Source organism: Lissotriton helveticus, chromosome 5_1 (genome assembly GCF_964261635.1).
Source record: "Lissotriton helveticus chromosome 5_1, aLisHel1.1, whole genome shotgun sequence".
NCBI lineage: Eukaryota > Metazoa > Chordata > Amphibia > Caudata > Salamandridae > Lissotriton > Lissotriton helveticus.
In genome coordinates, this window is record NC_136065.1 from 760,724,789 (window position 1) to 760,749,877 (window position 25,089).

The 25,089-nt window shown below is 43.9% G+C and overlaps 1 protein-coding gene across 2 annotated transcripts in view; it reads left to right on the plus strand.

Annotated features, from left to right (window-relative positions):
- Window positions 1-25,089, plus strand: part of USP54 (ubiquitin specific peptidase 54) — a 2,015,813-nt gene that overhangs the window by 798,123 nt on the left and 1,192,601 nt on the right. For both annotated transcript variants that reach the window (XM_078643238.1, XM_078643239.1), the window contains exon 8: window positions 17,538-17,684. In XM_078643238.1, the coding sequence (XP_078499364.1) occupies window positions 17,538-17,684 (147 nt within the window). The remainder of the gene's footprint in view (window positions 1-17,537; window positions 17,685-25,089) is intronic.

The following is a 25,089-nucleotide window of genomic DNA, read 5'->3' on the forward strand; positions in this document are numbered from 1 at the left end:
CGTTTCATGTATATATGTATATAAAAAGGCCTTTCATAACAAAAAATGTTGTTGCTATAGCCACTTATAAATAGGAGTCGATTTGATTAAAATAACAGTTTAAATACCTTAGATCATCTCCTATGTAATGCAAAGAAATAGGCTGGATGTTTTAGATAGTTATGTGCAATTGATCAAATGTGCAAATAGTGATTCAACTGTGCAAAGACCAAAAATTAAATAATTTAAAAAAACAGGGCAGTGAACAGCTGCTGAGTTGTTAAATGCGTTCAAATGATGGTTTGAAGATCTGGAAAGAAGAAATAGATATATATAATCTTGTAATGCTCCTCACGATAATCCAATATAGTTACAGATAATCAAGACAAAACCAATAGATTCATGGATATATACGATAGATTGGGGAGATATATATGTCCTGTATACATACATGCATACATGCGGGAAAGGTGCAAAATGATGCGTCTATAAATACATATCTAAATTCTTAAAAAGCTCATTACATATAAATATATTTAAAAGGAACTCCTAATTTTATATATATACATATAACTGCATAACTATATAAAAATGTAACACATCTGCACAAGTTACACTTCCCTCAATAAGATGTCTACACATATAATATAATTTTGAAATGGTAACCACAGTCTCCTTGGTTTGGTTTAGTTCATGTATCAAGGCTCGAGTGCAGTTCCTCCATGGCGTTTAAACCCCCTGGTTGCTGGTGTCAAGGTTATGCACATCATCTCTAATCTACGAAGGGCTTTTTTTCGGTCCCCACCCCTCTTTGACATTGGGACCAAATCCAATAAATAATATTGAAGCTCCTTCGGATTGCCATCATGTGTCTCATTGAAGTAGCTTGCTAGTCATTATTTTTGATTGCTCTAATATGTTGTAACACTCTTTTATGGCCTTGTAAAACAGTACTGCAGACATATTTTAGTTTACAAGGGCATTCAAGTACATAAATTACATGGTCTGATTTACAGTTTAAAACTTGTATGACAATTTCTCTTTCACTGAACGGAGTTCTGTATTTGGTCATTGACACCCCATGCTGGCCTGCCTTTCATTTTTTACACTTAAAGAAGCCAGTGCGTTGGGATAACCATGTACCCTTGATTGGAGGCCCACAGGGATAATTTTTAACCAAACTGTCCCTCATGGATTTACCCCGATGATATGTGATTGCTGGCTGTTGTGGAACTGTTTTACCAATGATGGGATCCGGTCTGATTAAGTGCCAATGTTTTTTTATTATTTTTCTGACTGCACCCTCTTGTTGATTAAAGTTAAGAATAAATCTAAAATTATCTTGAGTTTTATTCTTTTCTGTCTCTTTGTATTTAGTCATCAATGTTTCGTCTCTTGTTACTTCTTTGTATTTTACAAGGGCTCTGTCTAGCCGCTTCTTACTGTACCCTCGCTCTTGGAATCTTTTAATGCATTGGCCCTGAGCTTGCACCAAATCCTGTTCATTACTACATATGCTTTTAAGTCGTAGTAATTCCCCATAGGGGATACTTTGAATTAAGTGCCCAGGATGGGCACTAGTGGCATGTAAAACAGAATTCCCTGCAGTAGGTTTGCGGTGCAAGCAAGTCTCAAATTTGCCCTGGTCCACGTATATCTCCATGTCCAGAAAGTTCACGGATTTATCACTGATGTAAGCACTAAAGTTAAGATTAAGTTGGTTAACATTAATATCGCTGATACATTTTTCAGCTTCTTCTTTAGTGCCTTGCCATACCAGGAAGAGGTCATCAATAAACCTCCACCAGGTCCTGAGGCCTGGACATGGTTTCCCGGTGCTCTACCATGAGAACCAGCTCCTCCCATCAGCCCATATGTAAACAAGCATAGCTGGGGGAGAAGCTGCCTCCCATGGCGACACCCCTTGCCTGCTGATAATAGGTATTCTGGAATAGGAAAATGTTATTGGTCAGGCAACTTTCGATCATGTTCAAGAGCATATTAGTATGTCCATTATGTTCAGGGCCTCTGCGTCCTAAATAATATTTGATCGGTTTGAGGACATCTTTGTGTCTTATAGACGTATACAATGATGTCACATCAAGTGTAATCAGCAGGAAATCATCACATTTAAAATTAAACATCTTTTGTAAAAAATCCACAGTGTCTTGAATATATGACTTTAGAGACTGAACATATGTCTGGAAAAAAAGTCAATGTAAATAGAGGTTCTTTCAAAGATACTATTTCTAGCTGAAAATATCGGCCTACCTGGAGGATTATTTGCATCCTTATGTATCTTCGGGATAAAATATAAAATCGGTGTTGTGGGTGAGATATATATATATATATATATATATATATATATATATATATATATATATATATAAATATATATATATATATATATATATATCCTACCCGTGGTCGCCAGTAGGTAGTTATAGTTAGGACCTAGTTTCCATAGGAAATCCCCAACATTCTATTGGGAATAACTTTGGCGCCGGTCGGTGAATCTTTGAGAAATTCTCCAAGAAGATGGCGCGCTCCGCTCCCCTCCTATCCTGAAAGTTTCGGGGTGATTTGTCAAATGAGGGCTGAGAAAAAAGGGGGTCCCAAAACATGTTTTCCCTATGCAATTTTTCATAGGGACCTTCAGACACGGCTACAGCCCGTACTGCTGAATGGAATTACACCAAAATTGGCAAAAAGGTAGAGTTTGGTTCGCAGAATTCGCTTCTTGTTAAATGGTGTGAATCCGTTCAGTAGTTCCTGAGAAAATCAAAAGTAAAATCATAGATATATCTATAGACGAAGTACGGTACGCGTATGGTACGTGTACCTTCCCGAGCACAAGCTTTTTGCTAATTGGCTGTCGACACTTCAAACCAGGAAGTGTTGGCAGCCATCTTGTGCCTCGTAAAACCGAGGCACAAGAAAACAGAAAAAGAAACGCGAAAAAAGCGAAAAGGGGGCAGAGTAGAAACACCCTGACCCACTAGGCCTGCTTAGGGGGTCCCACAAGGACCCCCAAGGCCAAAGAAAGTATTCTTTTAAAAAAAATAAAAATTGCGGGATACCCGTAGGGTACGCGTACCCTGTAGATACAAAAAAAACACGCTTTGATGTAAATTAGCCCCCGGGGGCCAAATCCCGGGTGCTTTATACAACTAAAGTGTGGGGGGCCCAATCCCCCCACACTGCCAAGGGGACCACCACCCGCTTGCAAAGTACGTATTATAGCGGGGGCACACAACCCCCCCCGCAGCCCCGGGGACCGCCATCCCCAGGGCTTAACTGTATGATGATGGGGGGTCTCTAAGGCCCCCTGAGCCCCGGGGACCACCACCCCCGGGGCTTTAGTATGAAGTATGCAGGGGGCTTACGGCCCCCCCCAGGCCTGGGGACCACTACCCCCGGGGCTTCTTTTTAAAATACAATTTTCAAAAAATCTGTGTGGGGGGCTCAAGCTCCCCCCACACTCCTCTGGGACCGCCACCTCCCCGGGGCACTACATATTTAAATTGGGGGGTCCGTGATGGACCCCCCAGCCCTGGGGACCACCACCCCCCGGGGTTTTACAAATGATGGGAGGGGGGGCTGCGCGTCCCCCCTCCTGGCGCCTGTGATGTCCCTGGGGACCGCCACCCCCCAGGGCCGGCTCTGGCTCCCGCCCTACCATAGCAAACTGCTTTGGTTTTTGAAAGAGAGAGCAGGAAACCTGCTCTCTCTTTCAAAAACCAAAGCTGATTGCTTTTCTGCATGGGGAGCAGCATGTTAGCTGCTCCCCAAGCAGAAAAGCAATGCCGGCTCCCGCAGGATGTGGGGAGCCGGCAGGGACCGTGGGAGGCTTGGGGACCCCCACGGTCCCCAATGGAGAGGGCCAGGCCCCGGGGGATGGGGTCCCGGGGGCCAGAAGTGGCCCTCCTCCCCAAATAATAAAAAAAAGGATGTAGGCCGGCCCCAGGGGATGGGGTCCTCGGGCCTTAAGCGGCCTGAGGAGGGGGGCTATGCAGCCCCCGCCTTAAACAAAAAAAAAATGTGGCATGCCCCGGGGGATGGGGTCCCCGAGGCTTGGATTAGCCACGGAAGGGGGGCCCCAGGGCCCCCTTCCCGTTAAAAAAGTAAATAAATAATTTTTGGGGTCAGGCCCAGGGGGATGGTGTCCCCAGGGCCCCCCAAAAAATACGGGGGGGGCTACACAGCCCCGCTTCTTAAAAACAAAAAAACAGAATCGGGGAGGAGGCCATGCCCCCTGCCTGCGCCACTCTGCAAGTAGCCCACCAGGAACCTCCAGTATTCGCCAGGGGGCTGTGTTGCAGAGAGGTGTAAAAAGGGGCGTGGCCTCATTACACCTCTCTGCAACGCAGCCCCCTGGCGCATATGGGAGGTTCCAAATGGGCTAGTTGGCCCCCAGGGACCCCTAGTATTCAAGGGTATTTAGTTCCCCCTCTGGAAGCGTGCCAGGGGGCTGCATTGCAGAGAGGTGTAATGAGGCCACGCCCCTTTTTACACCTCTCTGCAACGCAGCCCCCTGGCGCATACTGGAGGTTCCTGGTGGGCAAGTTGGCCCCCAGGTACCCCCAGTATTCAAAGGGATTTAGTTCCCCCTCTAGAAACGCGCCAGGGGGCTGCGTTGCAGAGAGGTGTAATGAGGCCATGCCCCTGTTTACACCTCTCTAGAACGCAGCCCCTGGCGCATACTGGAGGTTCCTGGTGGGCTATTTGGCCCCCAGTCACCCCCAGTATTCAAGGGGATTTAGTTCCCCCTCTGGAAACACGCCAGGGGGCTGCGTTTCTGAGAGGTGTAATGAGGCCACGCCCCTTTTTACACCCCTCTGCAACGCAGCCCCCTGGCGCATACTGGAGGTTCCTGGTGGGCTAGTTGGCCCACAGGGACCCCCAGTATTCAAGGGGATTTAGTTCCCACTCTGGAAACGCGCCAGGGGGCTGCATTGCAGAGAGGTGTAATGAGGCCATGCCCCTTTTTACCCCTCTCTGCAACGTAGCCCCCTGGCGCATACTGGAGGTTCCTGATGAGCTAGTTGGCCCCCAGGGACCCCCAGTATGCAAGGGCACTTAATCCACCAACTTAGAACGCGCTGCGAGGTGCGTTTGCACAGTGGTGAAGGTAGGGGGCGGGGCTTGAGGTGATATGTGTGCAAACATGCCCTGTGGCACATTTTAAGTTGAGAATTAATTCCTCTTCAATCCAGAGGTCCCCTAGGGGCCAACTAGCCCAACCAGTACCTACAGTAAGTGCCACGGAGCTGTGTTGCAGAGTTTTGTAAAAAGGGGGGGGCCTCTGAACACCTCTCTGCAACGCAGCTCCCTGACGCATACTGGAGGTACCTGATAGGATAGGTGGCCCACAGGGGACCTCAGGATTGAAGAAGAATTAATTCCCCAACTTAAAATGCGCCACAGGGCGTGTTTGCACATGTCACCTCAGGCCCCACCCCCTTCCTTTACTATTGAGCAAAATATTCCTCTAAAATCAGCTGAGCCAAGAATTCCGACTTACTCACCTGTTATCACGAGAGACATCAGTGCTGCATCTTTGAGCCCAGTACAGACCCTGAAAAATAAATCTAAGTGTACTTACCAGTAACTTGTATTTCCTTCCATAGGAATCTATTGTGTGGTTTTCACCACAAAAGCTTCTAAGTGTTTATTTTTGAAACGTACAAATATTCCTCTAAAATCAGCCAAACTACGAATTCCGATTTAATCACCTGTTATCAGGAGAGACCTCAGTGCTGCATCTTTCAGCCTACTACTGATCCTGAAAAGTAATTCTAACCATAATTACAGTAACTTTAATTTCCTTCCATAGGCTAACATTGACTGGTTTCACTTGGAAATTCTTCGAAGTATGGAGTTTTGGAACTATAAAAAATTCCTCTAAAATCAGCGAAGTACGAATTCCGATTTACTCACCTGTTATCAGGAGAGACCTCAGTGCTGCATCTTTCAGCCCACTACTGATCCTGAAAAGTAATTCTAGCCATACTTACAGTAACTTGAATTTCCTTCCATAGGCTAACATTGACTGGTTTCACTTGGAAATTCTTCGAAGTGTGGAGTTTTGGAACTTTAAAAAATTCCTCTAAAATCAGCCGAACTACGAATTCCGATTTACTCACCTGTTATCAGGAGAGACCTCAGTGCTGCATCTTTCAGCCTAGTACTGACCTGAAAAGTAATTTTAACCGTACTTACCAGTAACTTGAATTTCCTTCCATAGGATATCATTGCCTGCTATATAAATTATATATAATATATATATATTAATATATATATTATATATTTAAAAAAAGAAATATTACAATTTCAATATTTTTAAAAACATTTTTTCAATTTATATTAAAAATATGTAATGTAATTTAAAAAATAAAATATCTAAAAATAAATACTTTAAAACAATGTAGTAAATCAGTATAAAAAATATAACAATTAATACATTTAAAAATTAACATTTACAAAACATTTGAAATTCACTGAAAAAACCATAGGTTTCAGCCACGTTATAATTAGGAATTAGCATTTAAAAAACCTTGGAAATTCACTGAAAAAACCATAGGTTTTAGCCACGTTATAGTTTAGGAATTAGCATTTGAAAAACCTTAGAAATTCACTAAAAAAAACATAGGTTTCACACATGTTATAGTTAGCTGGACATTTCACTCATACAAAACCATTGAAATTCCCCCTTTATAGTTAGTTCAGCTAACTATAACTCGCGCGCCCGCAATGCACTCCTGACGACGTCACATATTACACCACTCATGACATGGTCAGTGACATCACTCATGACATCACTCATGACATCTCAAATGACATCACTGATGACATCACTGATGACATAATCCTTGTGAAAGAGTGACAGACCTCCTCTCACCTTAATATATCTTTGATACACACATTCAAAAATAGAAACTAAAATTTTCAAAAAAATAGAGATACCAATAGCAGTTACAACAACCTATTCAGTAATTCCAACATCTACATATACATCCACTCATTCACCAACAATTCTATCTAGTCACTCATACATGTACTCACTCATCACATGTACTCATACACCTATACATCCTGTTACACACCGATACTCATCCATAGAGTTTACTCACACACATACTCACACATGCAAATAAACTATCAAACATCCATTCACTTGCATACACAGCTATACACACACCACTACACTTACTTCCACCGAAACGTACACATACTCACTCTCTTAAACAATCACTTATAGAAACACATACTTATTTATACAGGAACTCTTCCAATCTCTCACTGTCAAATATACTCACTTATATACATCAATACTCACATATACTAGTTTAAAACATATGTAGTTACACATAAAGGTACTATTGAGACAGTCATTCACTCACTAACACACCCATACACACACTCATCCACCCATACAGTCCTGTGCACATGCTATCTTCAAAACACATACAAACAGTGAGTCAGTCATTCATGCATCTGTGCGCTAAGTAATACCTCCCACCAAACCATACAGACACTCATTCTGATACTCAAAAAACCAACTAATAACCCATATAGACACTCATGTAGCTACTCACCAACCCATGCAGCCACTTATACACAAAGTGAGACACTGATACAGATATTTACATATTTAAACATTGCTCGCTAATACATTTATTCACGACGATACACTTAATAAGTCAGTTATACAATCAATTTTACGAAAAAACATCCATTTAGACACTTATTTACCCATTTATTTTTCCATCGACCTTTAGATATACATATATAAAAAAAAATGTTTTTCCAGAAAGACAAACATTCACTGGATGATGTCATCAGTGATGTCATTTGAGATGTCATCAGTGATGTTATGAGTGATGTCACTGACTAGGTCATGAGTGATGTAATATGTGATGTCATCAGCAGTGCATTGCGGGCACGCAAGTTATAGTTAGCTGAACTAACTATAACGGGGGAATTTCAATAGTTTTGTATGGGTGAAATGTCCAGCTAACTATAACATGTGTGAAACGTATGCTTTTTTCAATGAATATTATATGCGGTCGCCAGTAGGTAGTTATAGCTAGGACCAAGTTTCCATAGGAAGAACATTTGTGTTTTGCTTATAACTTTTGCGCAGTTTGATGAATCTTCATGAAATTTTCCAAACCAATTCTTTGTTCATATCAGCTCCTATGTTGAAAGTTTGGGGGTGATTCGTCAAGGGGGCTCAGAAAAAAGGGTGGTCCCAAAATGTGTTTTCTCCATGCAATTTCCATAGGAAACTTTAGACAAGGCTACAGGTCGAACAGGTGAACGGAATTACCCCAAATTTGGCAGAGAGAAGGGTCTTGGTCTAGAAAGCACGCTTTTGTTTATTTGGTGTAAATCCGTTCAGTAGTTTTTGAGAAATATAGAAATTTACAGATATGGATATTTGAGAATTCTGCCATCTGATTGGCTGAGGCGTTACGAGCACGAGCTTGCTGCTTATTGGCTGTGAGCGGTTGCAACTAGGAAGTATTGGCAGCCATTTTGTGATTTAGTTGTAGCGATTAAAGGAAAAAAAGGGAAAAAAGTAGGAAAGAGGAGGGTAGGAGCAATGTATTCCTTCTCCCTGCCACATTTGGGGTAATTCCGTTCATCCGTTGGGCCTGTAGCCTTGTCTAACAATTCACAAAGTGTAATGGGAGGTTCGTATTTAAAAAGGGACTGTATTTTACTTGAAGTTTGTGCTATCTGAAGTTGATGCATTTATTTAGCAGAAGTGAGAGACACTTCTGTTTGAACAAAGGCGCTTTTTGTTGCTACACTCTGTTTATTTTTTCCTCGCTGTAAAGTATTTGTTCTTTTTTCACTGCAATTGAAAAAGAAAAAGAAAAAGAAAAAAAAAGAAACAAATGCGCTTTCAGTTTGCTCAGTTTAATGAAATCTGTTTCAAAGTAAGTATTGAAGGCCAAGTTGAACTTTGGGAGTTACTTTGTGTGGGTGGGAATAATCACATACAACATGACAAACAACATGTACACCTAGCAGACACAACAACACTACGTACTGTTGGAACCGTGGCTAGCCATGTACACAAACTAAACATGTCATGGCACCTGTGCCGCACAATGCAGAATGCCGGGAGAGATGGGAGCTAAGTATGTGCGAAGGTGGCAAGTGATTCTCGATTATAAAAGTATACAATGCAAAATGTTGAGGGGATGTGCCGGACAGACTTGAGTATGCAGAACACAGACATGTACATGTCAACATACAATGATGGTTTATTGAGTGAAGTGGACAGTGGACACAACCATGATAGTACAGTGAGTAGGGAAAATTACGAAAACATAGCGCGTACATGCCCCCCCCCAATCTTTAGCGTAGTGGACTGGCTCAGCATACCCAAGGCGAGTTTAGGGGTGTGAATAATAGGCACGTTTCTCTGTTTGTGGTTCTCTTCCAAAATTGCGAACGGATCTGCTAGGTATTTATTGATTTATTTATTTATGTGCTTGTATAGCGCCTGAATAGACCCCCGCAGGGGTATCTCCGTGCTTTTGCCATAAGAAGGAGCAAGTACTGTACCAGGTCATTACAGAAAATTGCTGGGTCATGAGGAATGATTAACTACTAGTGAAAAGGTGGGTTTTAAGGGTTTTACGAAAGGATAGGTGGTTGGTAATGAGTTTTAATGTGAGGGGAAGGGAATTCCAGAGAGCAGGTCCAGCATGCGCCAGAGCACGACCTCCTTGTCGAGATTTTTTTATTTTAGGAACCGGTAATAGCTGGAGGTTACTAGATCGCAGGGAGCGGCCTGGAACATAGGGCAGAAAGGCCTTTGTAAGATATTTAGGGCCCTTTCCTATCAGACATTTGTGAATAATACACAAAATTTTAAACTTAGTGCGTTGCCGCACTGGCAACCAGTGGAGTTCAGCCAGTAGAGGTCGGGAGGGAGTCCTAGATGGAGCGTTAAGGACTAACCTCGCAGCCGTGTTTTGGACTATTGTAGTCTGTTGAATTGGCCTTCATTGGTTGATAGAAGGAGGCCATTACAGTAATCCAGTCTACTGATAACTAATGCCTGGACTAAGGTCTTTCTATGATTGTCCGGGAGATAGGGAAACACCCTTCTCAACAGTCCGATGGCCCTAAAGCAAGTACCGGCAACTTGATTGACATGATCTTTAAATGTCAGGGATTGATCGAATAACACTCCCAAGTTTTTCACGGTCTGTTTTGGGATGGGAACAGGTCCCAATTCTAAGGGCCACCACTCATCAGACCATTGTGTCACCGCATCCCCAAACAATAGTACCTCTGTTTTGGCCACATTGCACTGCAGGCAGTTCTCAGCCATCCATTTTGACACTGCCCTCATGCCTTCTGCAAAAGACTTTTGTAGAGCAGGTGAAAAGGTTTTAAAAGGGAACAGAAGTTGGGTGTCGTCGGCGTAGGACACCGGGGTAAACCCAAAGGACCTCACTAAGTCAGCCAGGGGGGCCACATACACATTAAATAATGTGGGGCTTAGGCACGAGCCCTGTGGCACACCCCTGGTGAGCTCCCTAGAGGTGGATTTATGGGAGCCCAACCTGACTTCTTGAGAGCGGCCGGAGAGAAAACTCTCCATCCCGGACAGGGCTACACCTCCCAGTCCCACATCCCTCAGACGGCCGAGAAGCAATTCGTGAGACACCGTATCGAAAGCAGCGGATAAATCCAACAGCACCAGAATCATAGACCCCCCACCGTCCAGTGACATCCTGATGTTATTGGTCACTGCTAGTAGGGCTGATTCGGTGCTGTGATTAGGTCTAAACCCAGATTGTGAAGGGTCTAGGCCTTCCGCTGCCTCGATATGATTTGATAGATGGGTGTTCACGTGCTTCTCTGTCATCTTACCGATGTATGGTAAGAGGGAGATGGGCCGGAGGTTAGAAAGATCTGTCCAGGGAGAGGCCGCTTTTTTCCTTATTGGGTTTACCACCGCAATCTTCCATTCTCTGGGGACTTGTCCCTTAGCCAGTGAGATATTCATAACTGCCTGGATGGAGGGTCCCAAAAGGAAGATCAAAGGGGCCACCATTTTTGCATGCGCAGCTTACACCGCCACGAGGCTGACGGCGTGAGCAAAGGTGGCTGCGTGAATGATGCTCTCAGCCTGCTGGTCCCGAGAGACTGTCATGGACGCTGCGACGCACATATGCCCCACAGTTCACCTTTCGACACCGCCGTATATGAAAGAGGACCCACCACGTTCCTGCAGAAGCTCCTGGGCCGAGGTTTGCGAGCTCGGAAGGCTCCTGAGATCAACGCTGGCTACCACGACATAGGCCCACATCGCCCAGCCTGAGGCCCAGCACCGTGGGGTGCTCTATATACTACTAAGACAGTAGTCCAACAGGTACCAACAGTGGAACGGTGTCTTGGTCCCACAATACATGATGTTAGAACTGCATCTGAGAGTGGAGATGAAGGTACTCCCTTCGACCAGGTGCAACCAACTCTAGGTCCCAACAGTGGAACGGTGTCTTGATCCCACAACGGACAATGTTAGAACTGCATCTGAGAGTGGAGATGAAGGTACAACCTTCGACCATGTGCAACCAACTCTAGGTGCCAACAGTGGAATGGTGTCTTGATCCCACAATGGACGATGTTCGATATTACCTGCTGTATGGTTTTTCACAGCTTCCTCTGTTGAGGTGCATCAGACTCTGTGCTTTCGTAGCTAACTGATGCACATGATTATTGGTCTTGGTTGATAGCAATCGGTGGAGTACACCGCGGTACAGCAGGTCCGAGCAGTGAAACGGGTTCTATATTCTATGATTGAGGATGTCAGAAGTTAAAGTGTGTGATGATTTCTGTGTACCCTCATCGATCAGGTGCAACCAACTCCGTGCTACGGAGTCAAACGGCACGTGGCTGTGAGGCGTTAATGACCACTGGCTCTGGCCTAAACTGCGGTCAGCAGGGCTCACAATTCAGATCGAGTGGCGATTGTTTAATTACAGAATGCAGTAGGCAACTAACTACAACTTCTAATGAAATATACACAATATCCTTTTAGTATACTTGCTTGAAGAACTTTTTTTAGATGAGTTGTAGGTTTAGTACAATTACCAAATTCTTCTTGGTAGTGGAAAAGAACACTGAATAACAGTCTACACTGTGGACAGCAGAGATCACTATTCAAATTGTTTTGATTTATTTATTGCAGAGTTTTTTGTAGTTTATGTTGTATTTTGTGAAGAGGAAGTGCGAAAAAGTATTCATGGATGTCTGTGCTGACTACTGCCTTAAATTTACACTGCAGACAGCAATGTTCACAATTCAGATCGAGTCGCGATCCAATGATTACTGTTGTAGTTGATTCTAGCAGCAACCGTTCCCTGAGGGCTGGTTTACACTCACCCCTAATGCATCCAACACAGACGTCACTGGAAATGTGACCCTGGTAATTAAAAGTAGTCGGGCGCACATGCCCGTACCCACTTTCACTATCTATCTGTGTCTGTGTGTTCATTAGCTATGCATGATGCTGCCCCTGGGCCGTACCACATTACATTGTGCTGTGGACAGCGTATGCAACCATGTTACCTCTGGCAGTGGGGAACTTTGGTGCATGGCTATCACAGGTGGAAGGCTACTTCACAGACTATTAATATTGATGAAGATGATGGTTGCATGTTGTGTGTAGTGTAAGATATGTGTACATAGCAAAATGTTTTCAAAAAAGCTCTCTAAGCAGAAGAGGTGTGTCTCATCAAATGCTGTAGAGAGAATGACTACAATGGAAGATGTTGTGAACTAATCAAATGCTTTTTTTTAATGTCACATGGCAATCGCGCACCCAGCGCGCAAGGAGACCGCACCTGACATAATTTTTAGAAAATATATTTGCCATAATATAGGTTTATTACAGTTAGAAATATGTAAATGTTTAAAATATTTTAGATTATCACTTGCTCTTATATACACGTTAAAGTTCTTTCGATATAGTCTTGAGACATAAAAAAACTAGCATACTGTTAGCTTTTAGGACGTATTTCAACTGCATTAGGAGCGTGTTTACAGCAGTCAATAAATGGTTGACCAGCCGTCTTTGCGAGTGTGTCGTACTGCGCTATGACGGCCCACTGGGTGGAGTCGATGCTACATAAGATAAAATATAAATAAATATAAGGAGGCTGTTAACTTTGTTATTCTGTTCAGAGGTGGGGGTCTGTCTTTTAACTGAAGAGCCAATAAGAGATGGCAGCTACACTTGTTTGAAGAGGTGACCCCTTTCATTGGACCTATTTACCTCTCTTATCACAAGAGCCGGGCCCGCTGCCCTCAAACTAACCCCTCCAGCCACCTTTTCAGATCTCTTATCCATCACCAGCAGCCTCCGGCCATGCGAGAGACATTAAACCTCTGTTTGCACAGTCGGGCCATGTGTCTGGTGACAAAGGACGGCTGGTTATACAGGGGCTTGTTCACAGTGCCTCGGCACCCGCTGTGAAGAGAAGTGAGGCAAAGACGCCTGCATCCTGCAGCCAGCCAGCCGAGCGTGATTCGAATCACTGCATGCCGAGCCAGAGGCAGCCGCTGCACTACAGAGTAACACTTTTGGCGCGCATGCGCACGATGTAAAGCATCGCGCGCATGCGAGAGTCAGGACCGATCAGGCAAAAAAAAGTGCAAATGCAGGCAGGTAATCATATGAAAAAAAGCATTACAAATGCAATAGGACTCATATTTACGCGAGTTCTATTGGGTGGTAAACAAAAATGCGGGTGCCGAAGTAGGCAGGAACGGGAGTGGGTGGGGGGGTGGTGGTGGTCAAAGAAGTCACGGACTTTGGGAGAGAACAGAGGGAGAGAGGGTAACAAAAGAGTTGCTGAAGTAAAGGGGCTGATAGCCATGGAACTATAAAAATAACGTCATAGCAATAAGAAGGCGGGACTACCACGCTGGCAATCAAAGAGAATTCAGCATTTCAGATTTCAGCCAATCAAATGCTTGGGCAGAAAGTGGGCGGAGCTTCCCCCACAATACTGTATACAGCATCTCTCGCCGCATGCGCTGCCTAGGAAAAACCTAAAAATGCGGGGAAGGCGTACCCGGCGCGACCCCATTCGTACATGACGTAACGCGCGGCTTGGTACCCGTCGCATACCAAAGTAGCAGCTGGCGCGACCTCATACGTAAATGATGTTACGCAAGATACGCTGCCATGAACCTGTCAGATACGAAATGCGCATCCTTTACGAGTTTAGCAATACGGCATATAGGATTTGCGTGCTGATGGAGCTTGGTACACTACCGGTACGGGACTCCAGTTTTCTATAAAAAAAGAAAAATAAGATATAATATTTTTTTATGAAGATATAAAACATTACATAATTTGTAAAGTTAAGAAAAAAGGATAATAGAATTCCAAAATATTACAAAAAAAATAGAAAAAATATAGGTTTTATAAATATTAAAATATGAAATTAACATTTAAAAAACCATTGAAATTCACTGAAAAACCCATAGGTTTCACAGACGTTATAGTTAGGAATTAGCATTTAAAAAACCTTTGAAATTCACAAAAAAAACATAGTTTTCAAGGACGTTATAGTTAGTTGGACATTTGACTCATAGAAAACCGTAGAAATTCCCCTGTTATAGTTAGTTGAGCTAACTATAACTCGCACCCCCGCAATGCTCTGCTGATGACGTCACATATTACATCATTCATGACATGGCTGGTGAAATCACTGATGACATCACTGATTACATCTCAAATGACATCACTGATTACATCACTGATGACATCATCTACGTGAACATCTGATGCACCTCATCAGACCCTAATATAACACTTGATATACACCCTTCAGACTATAATTTTCGAAACCATGAACACACCAATACCAGTTAGTACATATCCACTCACTAATTCCTAGGTCTACACACACACATCCATTTATTCACCCATGCAGTCACTCATACATACAGTCAGCCATCAATAGAGCATTATCATATCAAGTCACATATCTATACAGACACTCACACACCGCTTCTCATTCATAGAGTTATTCACACACCTAGTCAGTAATGGAAATAATGAATCACACTTTTATTTACTCACCAATACACTTATACACATACCACCTCCCTTATTTAAACATTTACTAACACATACTTTCACTCTAATACAATAACTATTACAAGCACACACTGATCCATACAGGCACTCTCACAATCACTCACTCTCGCATATAGTCATTTATACAGTCTGACACTCACATATACTGCCTTTCACATATGCAGTTACTCACACATGTACCACTGAGGCATCCATTCACTCACCAAGACACCCATACACACAAAATCACCAAGCCATACAGCCCTTCACAGATACAGACTTGAACACATATACGTAGAGAATTATCCACTCACATATCTCTGCACAGAGTCACACCCCCACCCATCCACACAGATACTCAGGCACCCATACAGATACTCAGATAAGCAATCAATAGCCCATATAGATTCTCATTTAGCTGCTAACCAAACCATGCAACCGCTTACACACCAACTGAAAACCTAAACTGTGTGAATGTCTGTATCAGTTGCTAACATATGCATAAAGTAAGACACAATGAATCACTCACTTATACAGTCAGTCACACACCTACTTAATCATCCTTCCTGACTCTTATACACCCATTCATTCTTCAATATACCGTGGTATATATATATATATATATATATATAAAACATATTTACATTTTATAGAAACACATAGTCACTGGATGATGTCATCAGTGATGTCATTTGAGATGTCATCAGTGATGTCATCAGTGATATCACTGACCATGTCATGAATGATGTAATATGTGATGTCATCAGCAGTGCATTGCGGTGGCGCGAGTTATAGTTAGCTCAACTAACCATAAGAGGGCAATTTCTATGGCTTTCTATGAGTCAAATGTCCAACTAACTATAACGTCCCTGAAACCTATGTCTTTTTTACTTTATATATATATATATATATATATATATATATATATATATATATATATATATATATATATATATATATATATATATATATATATATATATTTTAACATGCTTGCCACTTAATCCCCTTGACATGCGAAGAAAGGCAAGTGCAGACCCAAATTGATTTCAGTGGTTTTTATTGTGCTACCACCCTGTCGCCATGACGCGTTTCGGCCGGAAGCTACCGGCCTTGTTCACTCGACTCGAATATATATATATTTTAATCTTTTTACTGAGCCAAAAAAGACTAACAATTAGTTACGATCTGGATAATATCACCGCCATATATTCCACCCATCACTTTTCAATGCAGTACATTTTATTCAAATACTTGAAATAGTCCCTTGTATCTAGATAGTGGGGCTTCCTTGATGATACCTCCCTATGCCTGTCGCCCTGGAGTTTAGGGAGGGGACAGACAGAGACCCCCCCCCCATATGTGTTCCATCCTCTCCACACTTGTTCCCATTTCTTGGGGCAACCCCTGCTTTCGAATACGGCTCATTCAGCTATCGTGGCCCAGTTCATGTCTTTGTTCCATTCAGTAAGGGTTGAGGTGTACTGTGCCCCCCAGTGTCTGTCTATATTTTGCTTAGCAATGATTATACTCAGTGGTACCCAGATTTGACATTTTCCACTGAGATCAGTCGTCTCCCATATATTAAGGAGACGCCGTTTTGGCTCCGGCAGCAGCTTAGTTCCGCTCACTTGCGTTATCGCACACATAACGTCTTCCCAGTATGTTCTATTCTTCCCATAAGATGTGATAAAACATGCCCATATGGCCACACTGGCGTTGGCATGTTGAGGTATCGATTCTTCCCATTTTGACCAACCTGTCTCTGGAGGGATAAGATCTATGGAGTCATTTGAATTAGTCACGATTTTGGCTGTCTATATATTTTAGAGCACACCTCATTAACAACATATTCAATATACTTACTAAAATGTAAAAGATGTGGATTCAAGTCATGGTTACCGCGTGAGGTGACCTACAATTGCATTTGGCAGTGCTGGTAGGGACACTGGATAGCTCCAACCACACTGGTTTTCCAAGAAATACCTAAGGCCATGGCCCTTTCATTTTTACATATTACGCACTAGTTTCATGTATGTTAAGAATATATAAAATAAAGACGATATGTTGCATTCTTTTTTCCGTAAAATTAACAGAATCATCCTATTCTCCCCAGCTGAACCTGTCCTTGGTCTCTCTCCAACAGATACTTGTACGCAGTAGTGCCACTGACTCACTTTTGTTTACAAGCCAAAAAAAGATAAAGGCCCTTTAGAAATGACAACAATTGTTTTTAAATATATGTACTGCCGTAGTTTATCTGTTGTCAGGTAAAGGGTTAGGAAATGTTTCGCTATGTTAACATAATTCCATGAACATATTTTATAAATTCTTTGGAGACAGTCTTAAGGGGGTATCAAAGCGGAATCAACAGATGATGGTGGAGTAATTGCTTGTTTTATGAACTAACACTGTTTTTGGTTTCCAACTTCCAGAGTAATTGTGGTGAGAAGATCCGGATTCGACGTGTCCTTATGAATTCCCCTCAGATTATTACCATTGGCCTGGTGTGGGATTCTGACCATTCTGACCTCGCCGAGGATGTCATTCACAGTCTGGGCACCTGCCTCAAGCTTGGCGATGTGAGTATAAAGTATGGTGGGCAGCTTTGTGTGTCAGTAGTATTACAAGCTGTGTTAAGTAGTAGGCATTGACAAATGGCGCGCGCCTCTGCATTTCAGTAGGACAGCACTTTAGCATACAGATTCTTTCTTATTAGCGCCAAGAATCTGCATGGGCTTCTATAACTACTCTTACACCTCTTCCCTCAAAAACATCAATAGTGTATGTTTATATCTTTGTATGGTGTCTGGCTGATGACGTGCCAGGGATCCCGCTTCGGGAGGAAGTGTATGCAGCATTTGCATTCATTCCTATGATTTACCAGACGGTGGGTTGGGAAGGATCTGAAATTGAAAGAGGGCCTCGTCGGAGAGGGTCAGCTGATTACTGTTCCTTCTGCGCACTGCACCTTTGAGAACTGGGAAGTGTGAAGGGCGGGGTTTCAGTTTATTTTGCCTAAGTGAAGACTTATTTTGACAGGGCCTTTCCTTTTGTGTGTCTGATTACTGCAACAGGAAGACTGAACGACAGCTGGAGGCTTCATTGTGCCTATGATGTGAGTGGTCACATTGGAGACAGTCCATGGCCACCTATCCTGCCTGAGAAGCAGAACTTTAACACAAACTCATTAAAACAGACTGTTGTCCTTCATTCCACCCTGATGATCAGATGGAAAGGAGAAGAGCATCTCTAGCGCAAACATATAAACATTCCTGTTTTGCGGTTTCCTCCCATCGGTTTTATGGGAAAATGAAATCATATTAATTTAATTGTATTTACCCAGGGGGTAATGTTAGTGTGTGTGTGTGTGTGAGCACTGGGGTTCTCGTGGATTACAGTTGTATTGTAACAATGCAAATATTGTTTCCCTTTACAGTTTTGTATTCTATATGAGGTAGCCTCCATATTATTTCTAAAAACCCTGCATGAAAATGCTAGCTTGACTTAAAACGTCTGACTGTCAACTCTTCTTTTTCTTTCAATTGGCCCGCTGCTTCTTTTCCATCCTCTGCAAGCCTCCTCTCTGTGTTCACAGCCTACTAATTCGTGTGCATGCTTGCCTTAACCCCTATTATTGTACCTCTGCAATTTACTTCAAGGAACACACCTCACCTTTCATTTTTATACCCGCACCCCAATAATACCTAATCTCCTGTAGCTATGCTATTAATACCGCTAACCAGTGCATATAATTCCAAGAACCTCATCTCCCACTAAATATCACACCTTATTTCCTGCTAATGTAATATACCACATAGAAACTGAAGTAAGGGCATGGAAGGCTCTGGTAGACCAATTCCAATAAATAATGACACCTACAAAAACACTAACCCTTAGTATTGTAGCAGTGTGCATAACGCACAACAATGCCTTGTCAGGGGTAATAAATGCAACATAATGCAATCACAATACAATATACAACCTACACTAAAACTAATATCAGACACTCAGTAGCCAGACAGTCAGTTGTAGTTCATACAGGCTGCCTAATTCCCTTTCCTGCTTGACTCTTTTACCCTCATAAAAACAAAACTGCTAAGGGTCATATCCATTGCCCAGTACTGCACTAGCCCACAGCAATAAACCACCCATTACAATCTGAACAGGCATGGAATAACTAAAGAGATCTGCCACTTACTGCTGGCCAACTGAGTCTCTAATTTAGTGCACCGCTGCAGGTCCTGAATACCTACATACTACGACCACTTCTTGACATTCCACAATGACAGTCAGATTTGGGATGATATTAATAAAGTCCATCCCAGCAGATCTCTCCACCACTTCTCGCTCTAACCTGTGACTGGTCAGGACCATAAACTATATAAAAAAAATATATATCTCACAATGGACAACCTAGTGCAGTAACCAGCTAAGTGGTCCACAAACATAAGAAATACCAAAAAGGACTCTGCAGGGCTGCTCAAAGTTGCTAGCTTACTAAAAGCCATAAACTGCATGCCTCTTTTGCACACTTTTTCATCCATCACACTGCTAAGCACTGCATTCTATAACATGATAATCGCACCTCTGTAGTCCTCCCGCACAACTTGTAAACACTTCCCATGTAGGATCAAAACAAAGGATAACATCCTTCCAACCACATATCCTACACAGTAAAGGGGGCTACCCGTGTAGGCAAGCACTTCAGCACCCCACATAGAGGTAGTAATATAAATGTTGCAATACAATACAGTACAGTACAATATAAATGTTTCAGTTTTGGTTACCAAACCTGATTTTTTTTTGTTAGCCATCTAAGTTTTCCCAAACCTGATTTTTTTATTTTTTTGCAAGCTGGATTTTTTAATTCTTACTTCATTTTGCCTAAGATTTTGCACACGGGCACTGGAAAGTAAAACTTAGACCACCTTCTACTGGAAAGTACAACTTAAACTTCCTTTTTCTTTTGTACTGTACTAATGAGTTTCATGCACACTGTAGAAAGACATTATTCTCTGGAAGATATGTTTAGTATGCAAAGTATGATGAACTTCGCAACCAGGGATGCCTTGAAAGGCAGAGGCAAATGTTATATTGAATTTAAAATTTGATGGACGTTTGCAGATCAGGCACTTTATTGAGTGCCAGTTGCCCAGTTGTTTCTGTAAAAACGCGTATTTTGACTGGCAGAGTATCTTATGGGAAACCCTGAGCAGGTAAAATGAAAAAAGACGTGAATAAACGTTCTACTAGTTGTTTCCTGTAGTTATTACAGCGATTCATGCAAAACCTGGAGCATTGGGGGTTCCCCTCAAACCACTGGGTCATTTATGTTGTACATATGTAAAAGGCCATTCTACTTTTAACAAAGGAAAGGCAGAGAAGGGAAAAGTTGAACTTAGTCAGCACGCCTATCAGACAAAAAGGAAAAAGTCCTCCCAAAAACAAAATAGTTACACACAACTTCAAATCAGAAAATGCACTTGAGAGCATCACACCCTAAATTGGATGCCAAGTCTCAGGGCACAGGTCCTAAAACAAGCATTTGCAAAAGTTAGAGCTATTGGCATTGTAAATGACACAATTTTCATTTATGTGTTAGTTTTGAAAACAGATAAATAAAAGGCATTCTCATTTATAATGCCAATAGCTTAATCTCTCGCAAATGCCACACACAAACACACAGACCCACACCCACACAGAGCCCCACACACACACCGAGCCCCCCACACACACACAGACACACGCACACAGAGCCCCACACACACACAGACCCACACACACACAGAGCCACACACACACAGAGCTACACACAGAGCCACACACACACACACAGAGCCACACACAAACAGAGCCACACACACACACACACACACACACACACACAGAGCCCCCCCCACACACACACAGCCCCACACACAGAGAGCCCCACACACACACACACACAGCCCCACACACACACAGGCTCTTGCTGTGTGCTTGTGTAGGGTCAGGCTCTTGCTGTGTGGGTTGCCATACTCTTGCTGTGTGCTTGTGTAAGGGCAGGCTCTTGCTGTGTGCTTGTGTAGGGGCAGGCTCTTGCTGTGTGCATTGCCAGGGTGCTGCTTCTGCTGCTGTGTGCCGAGGCCCTGTGCTGACGTGCATCCTGGAGAGACCTAGATGGTGCGAGGCAGGCTCCGAGTGGTTTTTGCGCAGGGGGTGGGGAGGGCCTGTATGCTCCTCATGCGGCCCAGTTGAGCATGGAGAGGCGGTTCCTTACAAGGTGGGGGGGGGTCAATGCGTGAAATGATGGTCGGCCGCGCGCGGGGGCTCAGCGCAGCCATGTACTCGGATTTAAACAGATCGCCAACACAACATGGAGTTATGGTAGTAGCTTTTGCATTTAATATTCTCATAATAAAATTGATACGTATATTGGCAGCAATACTATTAAGATAACGAGGCCCCTATTCTAAACACAGTGCTTCTTCTTGAGCTATAAAAGGTACTGCGATAGCTTAAGAATTTTCCCTTCAGTATCTTTAAAGGACATTTTAGAGCCTTAAAACAGCGCAGGTATTCCATATATGATTATAGGGACAAACTTTTGTAAATACCTATCACTAGTTGAAATTGTTCTGGAGCACATTGGTTGAAAATAGGTTGGAGTCTACGCTGATCATGCCACCCTAACACACAGATTTTGCATGCAAAATATAAACATACATTTTGATCCAAGCAGCCCTTATATATTGCATTCCTGCAACTCACCTGCCAACCTGGGTTGAAACTGTTTCAAATAGCTCTTTCGTAATGATTCTACACAGAGAGCTAGAATCAGTTATGAACTCTAGCCCAAGGCTAGGATGATAAACATTGAAGGTCCAGGGGCATTCTCGTCAGTGGCACTATTGACACTTCTGAACTAAAGTACCATGTTTTTTTCTCTTTGTTTTCTCACAATTCTCCGCTAATTTGCTAACCACTTATCTGAGCAAATCTAAACTCGGTGCTAGTCCTGTTATATTTGCACACTTTAGCAAAGCACCAGACACCCCTGGAACGATGCAGGAATGAAGCTACTATCACAGTGATAGTCTGCAGACTTGTTTTTGCTTTTCCTTTGTTTACCACTCATGTTTAACCACCTTGCTGTCGACACTACACAGCTCCCCTTTTTTTTGACTTATCATGAACTTTTTTTTTTTTACCCGAGGGGTGCTAGAGGGCCCACGATGAGTTGGCTGTGCTTTAGTGCAGCTCCGCCAGATGGAGACTTAATCCGTTAATAATCTGGCTCTCCCCGCTCACATTCTTTGCCAAATCTGCGGGACACGATAGCGCTGATCTTCCAGCTGCGCGAAGCGAGTGAATACAGACACCAGCTCTCCCGATTGAAGAGGATGCTCCAGTTTACGGCGAGGGCCAGAGCTCACAAAATGGCAGCCTGGAACTGGTGCACAGAGTGTGAGGGTAAAGAGCGGCTTTTGCCGATGGCTGGAAGCGGGGGATCGCCCAGCTGCCAGGTGCTCTCCTAGAGGTGTCGGCCACCGGTGAGAGCGGGGCGGGCGGGCAATCCCGGAGGGTGACACTGTATTGCCTGCACAGTCGCTGCACCCCCGGTCTGGAGAGTCACTCTGAACGAGAACAGCTGGAGTGTGCGGGACCCTGCCCTGAGCACCGGAGTGAGGCACCAGTGCAAGGAGCAGGGGATGTAACCGAGGGCAGCAGGGGAAGCCTTCTCTGTCTCGGCCGGGGAAAGGGGGAGGAGGAGCCGGCGGAAGGCAGGCACACACAGAGCCCAGCAGCAGCGGCAGCCAGGGAGCACATCGGCCGGGACGGGAAAGCCCGGGTGAGCCCAGGAGAGGAGGAGAGAGGTGAGAAGGTGGGTGGGGCAGAGGAGGCGACGAGGATTAGGAAGAGGCTAGAAATAGATAAACACGAAGGAACTAAGCCCCGTCCTTTTCAGACTGGGGGGCGTGTTTTCTTTTTCCCCTCTTCTCCATTGGCTGGAGTGTAAACAACGGGCGTGTTTTTGACTTGTTGTTTACCATTCCAGCCAATGGAGAAGAGGGTAGAACAAACCTAAAAAACACATCCCCAATCCGAAAAAGACGGGGTTTGGAGCGAGACAATGACGTAACTGAGACCTCTTCTCCAATGGCTGGCCGCCCTTTAGGAGGCCAGCCAATGGAGAAGAGGGGCGGGGTTTACCCTCGCTACTCAGAGTCATTAACACCTTCAGCGCGGCGCGAATTTTCGCGCTGTGCTGAAGGTTCTAAAAAAAGGGTGGGGCCGTGACGGAACGGTTCCGTCATAAGCACAGCCTAAGCGGCGCTCATGACGAAACCGTTCCGTCATGAGCATCGAAGGGGTTATATCTCGCCAGCCAGACTGCGCATGTGTGCAGCCTACGCTAGCCGAGACCTAAAAATGGGCCCACCTTGATTGGTAGCAAAAATAGCTATATTTAGGGCTCGACAGGTCCCCGGTAACTATGGGCCCGGTGCCACTGCCCCGCTGCACTACTGATAGCTACGCCCCTGCTTTAAGAGAGAGTCTGCAGTAGAGGCATCATTGTCAACAGATTACAACGGATTTGCTGAATCAATTTTAAGAGAAATTTCCCTGCGCGCAAACTAAAATGAACAGTAAATAGCAGTCGCGTGGACGCAATCATTAGAACCTACGGCTCCTGACTACATGCTCCAACGAAGCGACATCCAAAGAAGGGGTACCTCGTGACCCCCGGGGTTTCACAGTATTTAAGGCGTCCCGCCCACACATTTTTTAGCAACCCAACTTCATGTGGCATTTGGGCCCAATGCAGGTGTTTGCTCCAGAGTTATACACAGCAGGAGACTGAACAACTGCCTCCTTCAGAAGTGTTTTAAAATGCACCTTTCAGTACTTCGACCAAACGTGTATGTTATATATGATATCAAACTATCGGATTGGTGGAGGCGGCGGGTGGTTTAAAAACTACCACGAGGACACTGCGGCCTTAGGACCCGATGCAGATGGGGCCCTTGGGTGAAACCCAGCAAGCAAAGAGTGGCGTCCATGATGGGCATCAACTGTCCTCGGACGGATAGCGCCCACTTCATTTCTTCTCGCACACATAGCGCCCACTTCTTTTCTTTGATTCCCACCGGGGCCTTGCCTTTCACAGAAGCTGCAGAGCTGGCTTCAAGAGGAGGTGCCCATTGCTTCCCTCACACACCTGCTGCAGTGCACCCCGGGTCATCAGCAAGCTTTAGAAACACCCATAACATCACAACATAACATAACTCCAGTGGGAGAGTCTCGGGTCTCTGTGCAGCACGAAGGGCTGTGCAAAGGGTTAGACAGAGTGATCCTTTGGGAAAGCGCCCAGTGTGCCTATATTTAGAGTGCGACGTTCCACACAGGGTGACACTGAAAGTGGCCCCTCCTTTGTGGTTGAGGCACAAGCACGTGTCTTCGGTAAATAAAGCAGTGTTTAAGACACAACTCTGAGGCCCCTCCAGGCCCTGCAGCCCCTGCACTCATCCGCTCTGCCCCCCTTTACCTCAACAGGTTCAGCATTTCTTTTTTTTTCTTTACTTTTTTTTTTTATTTTTATAAAAAGACGTTTATTGACATCTGCTTCTCATACACAGCATTTGCCTACAACCCTGAGGCCGACTGCCATACATTTCGATACTTTGGTAAAGTAATCACACAATTTTTCATCCAGCACCCTTGGCCGGTAACACTTTAGTGACATTATAGCAGAAGGTCTAGTACTTATTTCTGTAGGGATCAGTATACGTCTTTCTTTTATATTTTATAACCATAAACAAACGTGTGACTCAATAGCCTCATCAGGCAACATATTTTTCAGTGATCACTTTTTTCATCTTCCACATTGTCAATTTAACCCATACACATAACCCAGGACACTGAAGAAATGGAAGCAGCATTCTCGAGGTGGCTACTTCATGCAGCCGATGTCTATGCTCCTTGCACCAACTTTCCCCGCTC